Source organism: Teleopsis dalmanni, chromosome X (assembly GCF_002237135.1).
Source record: "Teleopsis dalmanni isolate 2A chromosome X, ASM223713v2, whole genome shotgun sequence".
Taxonomy (NCBI): Eukaryota; Metazoa; Arthropoda; class Insecta; order Diptera; family Diopsidae; genus Teleopsis; species Teleopsis dalmanni.
Window position 1 is genome coordinate 101,772,308 of NC_051848.1, and position 6,751 is coordinate 101,779,058.

General features: G+C 39.2%; 2 protein-coding genes across 2 annotated transcripts in view; both read left to right on the forward strand.

Annotated features, from left to right (window-relative positions):
* Window positions 1–161: 161 nt before the first annotated feature.
* Window positions 162–1,136, forward strand: LOC119688864. Its single transcript, XM_038103525.1, has one exon. It carries the CDS (start codon window positions 162–164, stop codon window positions 1,134–1,136), a length of 975 nt encoding a protein of 324 aa, XP_037959453.1.
* Window positions 1,137–6,510: 5,374 nt separating this feature from the next.
* The window catches only part of LOC119688865, an 11,182-nt gene continuing 10,941 nt past the window's right edge, over window positions 6,511–6,751 (forward strand). Inside the window, exon 1 of the mRNA XM_038103526.1 lies at window positions 6,511–6,619. Within this exon, the coding sequence (XP_037959454.1) occupies window positions 6,511–6,619 (109 nt within the window). The remainder of the gene's footprint in view (window positions 6,620–6,751) is intronic.

Below are 6,751 nucleotides of genomic sequence, written 5' to 3' on the forward strand. Positions count from 1 at the left end.
TGGCACCAGTCATCATTACGACTAAACTTTTCATACAGAAACTCGGGCAGGCAAAATTGGCATGGGACGACCCATTACCACTTGAACTGTTGCAAGAATGGCTCATATACCGAAGGCAGCTGTCCCAACTGGAGGCAGTGCGAATACCGCGTTGGATAGGCATGCAACCCGGATATCAAATACAACTTCACAGCTTCTGCGATGCTAGTGTCAAGGCAATGGCTGCAGCACTCTATTTGGCAACAAACCACAATGGCAATATCACTAGTCACATTATCGCATCAAAAACTAAAGTGGCACCATTACATTCGGTAACAGTACCCCGATTGGAACTTTGTGCTGCGCAATTGTTGGCTACTCTTTTACACGAAACAAGGCAGGCTTTGCATTTGGAGTACGTACCATACACTCTATACTCCGACTCAAATATTGCTCTATGTTGGCTGCGCAAAAACACATCACAATTAAAGCAGTACGTTGCTAATCGCGTTGGCTGCATTCAATCGATGACAGATATCAGGCATTGGCATCACATTCCTACCAAACTCAACCCAGCTGATTGCGCCAGTCGTGGCATATCCCCTTTGGTGTTGCAAAACTACGCATTATGGTGGCACGGTCCTAATTCAACTGATTATTCAATCAATGAGCTGCACCACTGTGCACCAGCAGAGCTGGCAATAATGGAAGGCGAGTTAAAACCAGTTAAGGTAAAGGCATTGCAGGTAATAGGTCAACCCGCATTACAGACACACTACACTGCTGGCGACGAATTGGTCGTCATAGATCTGTTGGACCGGTTCAGTCATCTTGGCAAGCTATTGCGCACTACTGCATACATATTGCGTTGCAAAAAGGCACATCATCGTTTTCGTTCGCATACACACATCTGTACAGGCGAAATGGACATTGCTTTAAATCACCACATCAAGGCAGAACAAGCGAAATATTTTGCAGCGGAAATCAAGCAGCTGAAAAAGGCACAGCCCATATCCACATCCAGCAAGCTCATTGCGTTAAGTCCATTCATCAACTCCACAGCGGACAATATATTGCGAGTAGGCGGACGCCTACACACAACGCCTACACAATGTGGCAGAGCCACAGCGTCATCCAATCATTCTTCCGAAGGATAGCACATTGGCCAGGCTTTTAATATGGCAGGTGCATCAGGACACACTTCATGGCGGTATACAAATTATGCTTCATACGATTCGACACAAATATTGGATTCTACAGGCACGCATTTTGGTTAAGCAATGCATACACTCATGCGCGATTTGCAGGCGGCATAAACACATAATGCTAAAACAACGTATGGCGACATTACCAAAGGCTCGGGTCACCCCATCTCCACCATTTGCAAGATCTGGCTTAGCCTATGGCATAATGAATATTCTCAACAGCAATTGGCAAATCGAGGCACAAAATAGCATTTTCTACCACCTGGCGCACCTCATCAAGGCGGTCTATGGGAAGCTGCCGTTAAGTCAGCGAAGAAGCACTTACTACGCATTGTTGGCACCCATTCCATTTACTATGATCAGCTACATACTCTACTTGTACATATCGAGGCTTGCTTGAATTCACGTCCACTTATACCATTGCATGACACTTGTGACGACAAGATGGCTCTATCACCTGCAGATTTCCTAATTGGCAGATCTCTATTGGCAGTACCAGATGAACCTATTGGCAAGGTACCTAGCAACAAATTATCATACTGGCGACAATTAAGGCAAATGCAACAGCATTTTTGGCGACAATGGCATGATGAATATCTTTCAACTTTGCAACCATGTTCCAAATGGCATCATAATGGCGACAACATCAACATAGGCGATGTCGTGGTTATCCGGCACGAGAATCTACCAGCAACACATTGGCGGCTTGGCAGGGTGATTAAACTTCACCCAGGCGAAGATGGCTTGGTACGAGTAGTCACGATCAAGCATTCAGCAGGCGAATGCATGCGACCTATCCAAAAAATATGCAGGCTTGTGGAGCATCCTGAACGTACCCGTCCAGCCGGGGAGGATGTTTGAGATTTGGCGCAGCAACAAGGCGATATGGCAGCACACATTTAGTAGTTTTTGACGATGGTATCCTAACATCTGGCAGCGATAATTTTGGCTTCGTTTTTTTGCTTTTTCTTTCTCCTTCTTCTTTACTTGACTGGCAGGGAGTGTGCACGTTTATTTGGCTTGGCGAGATATAAATTATTCTAGTCTAATTTTTTCCTAAATTGAATAAATAAATAAACATTTTGCGTGTGTGTAAAATAATCGTGTTTGTTTTTCATACAACCTCATTGTTTACCGGACTTGACTGTCTGTTTAGCAAATACGAATCACTATTCCTCTGATTACAACTGCGACTCGGGATCAACTTTTTGAAGAAAGTTGCCTTATTATCACTTAATTTCACATCTACTTATTCTAAAATATTGTTTCCTATCACCATCGGAAACAATGCATCGACATCCTCAACTATATGAACGCAAATACTAAAACTAATGCCATCGACTTCGGCGTTTAAAGCCATGTATTCCTTCGTAAATACTTGTCCGCCACCTACTCCATATAGTGGCGTAACCTGGTTACTATATTCACGACCTACTACTTCATTAAAATGGCTTACTCCCATTTGCGTTATGTCACACCCTGTGTCTACGAATGCAGTAAAAGCACCTTACCTTGAATGCACACCTCCTTGAATATTCTATGCGATTTTATCAAACCGCCGTTTAACACACGATTCCCATTCCAGATCTCTATCTTCACGACTCCTGCAGCCGTCGATTTTTTCTCATTTTTACATTCAAATGATCGATGTCCTAGCTTACCGCACCTAAAACAATTTACTTTGTTATTTCTACAATCTTTGGCAAAGTGCTCGCTATCACCACATTTGAAGCATTTTTTATTGTCTTTATTTAATCTGTTCATGCTGCTTTCAGTATATTTCTCTGTTGACTTTTGTTCGGGAAAACTCCGACCTAAACCCTATGAGCCGCGTATTTTCTCGTAAATGGGTATCAGCATTTTCAGACTTGATTCCCTCAATAAAATACGTAATAAGACTTTCGTTATCTAGATTGACATCGCCACTAAGCTCTTATAGACTGTAAAGATATTCGCGTAGTGACTCACCGTATTTATGATGGCGATTTCGCAGCCTACGGTGCACCTCCGCACCACAAACCTTCCTTCTAAATTCCTCCCTTAAAGCTAATTTTAAAGAGGCCCAGACCTTCACTCCTCGATGACTTCGGACAAACAGTTTGGCAGAGCCTTTCATGAGTTGCTTGCCATAGATGTACTTCTGTATATCGTTCCACCAACTGAGGTGGCATTTTCTTCAAAACCACGAATCCATTAACATACGTTTGTATTGTCATCGCCATCGAAGGGTGACAGACTATCCTCTATATCCCTAAGTGTAAAAAGCTTCTACTCTGTGCAGCACCTGCGCTGCGACTGCAATCAGTATTTTTGCTCTTACAGTCTGCATTACCATCACCTAAATTATTTAAATCCATGCTTTCACTATTTTTCGCGATACCTAAATATTCTGGCAACCTGTTTGATAATTCCGTCTTTCTACCTACGACTGACAAACCTGATTCTTTAAGCTTATCCTTCAGTGCACCCTGCAGAGTGTTGTCGTCCATTTTGTGTAATATTTAGTATTTTATATATAACTTAATATAAATGTAACAGGGTGGCATCACTGTAATCATGACAGTTGCTGTGTGTCACAGAAGAGAAACGGAGCAGTTGCCGACAGTGGTTCGAAGGAATCAGTCGTGTGCGGTCGGTCGTGGTAGTGAACGTATTATAATGATAGTGAACATATCATTTCTTAAATTTTGTAACATTGTATAACATTTTTTGCATTTCATAATATTTTATAACTTTTTTTGCATAATAACTGCACTAATAAACAACATTTCTTACATAAATATATCATAAATACAATACCTATATGATATAAAAGATTATACGATAAATACAGTGTGTGATATATGAAAAAAAATTACGTACAGAATACAAAAAAAAAAAAATATAAACATAAATTATTTGACTTATTTGTTTTTGTATCCCAGCTTCTCTTTGTACTGTGTTTCTAGGTGATGAAATCAGACTTATGCTGGCGCCTCGATGTCGTACTTGATCACTGCTTATTTGCCTGTTGTTGTTTTTTTCTGTTGTCGACGTTCTGCTCGTTTGTTGTTTCGCTGCTTGTAGTTTCTTTTCTGCTTCTAAGGTTCTGCTTCTTTGTTGATTCGCTACTTGTAGCTTATTTTTCTCCTACCAACGTTCTGCTTTTTTGTAGCTTGTAGTTTCTTTTTCTGCTTTCAATGTTATGCTGCTTGTAGTTTCTTTTAATTTCTCGGAATTACTTCGTTAGGGTTTCATCAACACTTTGCCGGTATTAACGCATTCGAAATAACCATTTATGCGTACGATTATATATATAACATTTTATTGTTATTTTTTTTAATATTTTGTTCGACCATATACACGTCGCCCACATAAAAGTTAATAAACCAATCCCGGTTGAGCCCTCATTTGTGGGCCCATGTTTGCCAATTTGTAACTTTAATTATATTTCATACCACATTGATACAATAATTGTAATATTCAAATAATTGCCATCAAACTTTTATGGAAATATATGACCTGTTTTGTTATTTTCTTTAATAACTAATAATTTATTGTAGTGTATAATCTTAATGTTTTAACAATTTTCAACTTCGACAATGTCCAACACATTTCAACTCATACAAGAGTTCACACCCCACACAACTGTCGTGCATTTCAACTCAACTTACACTGATTCTATTCACTGCACTCTTTGTGACATCTTTATAACGACACAAAGTTGCCAACCCTACATAAATGTTTGTCGTTAGGTAATAAAATAAAATGAGAGTAATCTAAAAACTTCCAAACTTTTCTAATTAACTTAAACTTGTGTTTTTTACTATGCATAATAGTAATAAGTCTCTTTTGATATTTAATTGCTGGTTGAGTTAGTCGGAATTTGATTGTTTTATGTAGGGTTATATTTGTTCATGCTAAAAGTTCTGTCGTCAATTTTTTACTGTAAATAAAATTTAAAGTCCTGCCTAAGATATCTAAGAAATCAGGAACTATTGCATATTATTGATAATTGGAGATGAAGATGACTTATTAGCGCCAAGTGACACTTCGCTACCTATTGAATAATAATGTTTGCCACCTGATAATCGTGCTGGTGAATCGGAAATGATTGAAATGAAATGATTGACGATGATGAAATATCAACAAACATTACATGCGACTTTAAAATTTATTTCCCTTTTTTGAATTCCGCGTGTCTAATTGTGAGATGGTATTTAGGTACTATTGAAGTTGTATACGAATCAAATGCACAAGATTATGGAGGTCTTGTAGAAATACCTGAGTCGCAACTATTCACATTGCAACTTGTAAAACCAATACGTTTTACATTGTGACCGAAAAGCTTTCGGAAACTCTCATTTAAAATTCGCGCGCTGTATATTTTCCGATATTTTAAGTTTATGTAGTTTGGCAGCACTGTCCTTAATTACTATGCCAAAAATGAGCGCGATCTGTCAGACAGTTCGTTTACGGCAGCTGTTGAAACCAGTTCACCTCAGTAGGGCGTTGCGAAAAAAACAATGGAAAAAAATATTGAACAAAGAGTTTGCATCAAATTTTGTGTTTCGAACGAAATTTCGTGTGCAGAATCGTTGCGAATGCTACAAAAGGCTTATGGGGAATCAGTTTTATCGAAAACTCAAGTTTATGAGTGGTACAAAGCCTTCCAGGACGGTCGTACGACCGTCGAAGACATTTCGCAACGCACTACTGAGGTAAACTGGTTTCAACAGCTGCCGTAAACGAACTGTCTGACAGATCGAGCTCATTTTTGGCATAGTAATTAAGGACAGTGCTGCCAAACTACATAAACTTAAAATAACGAAAAATATACAGCGCGCGAATTTTAAATGAGAATTTCCGAAAACTTTTCAGTCTTAATGTAAGCTATGAACCCTTTCTGTAGATAGTGGATATATCTTCCAGTTTCTGCCATACTCCAGTGCAACTGGCAAATACAACAAGCAATTTGGAATCGGTACATTTGTTGTAAAGGAATTATTGAGCCATTGTGAGTATCCATTGCAACATACTGTATCATTCCGTTGAACTCATAGTAAATGTGCAACGTTATAGCAGAGAAAAACAAAAAGTTTGGGGTCCCGCAACCTCAAGTTATCAACAGCTACTACCGACACATGGGCAGCGTCGATTTACATGACAATTGACTTGCTAACTGTCGTATTGGTGGCCATTATGGGCTCAGTGTTTAGATAGCGCTGTAGTAAACGCTTGGAAACTACATTGCTTCGTCGCTGCTTCTAACAACAGAAAGCCGATGCCTCAGTTAGACTTCAAGAATTTCATTGCCAGAAACCTTCTTCTTGCATCAGAGAACTCAATGTTCATTACAGAAGTTACCGCTTACGATGCTTTGAAAAAGGAAAGTCACAGTGCAGGAGAAGATGTTTATCTTCCGGGAAATTTACCACGTATAACCGGTGCATACCGTAAAAACTCAAAATCGCCACCGCTGTATTGTTGGTATTGTTGGTATTTATTAGAGAGATTAGTTTTATTTTATTTCATTACCTAACGACAAACACTTATATTGCATTGTTTCATCATTATAGTATTATGGG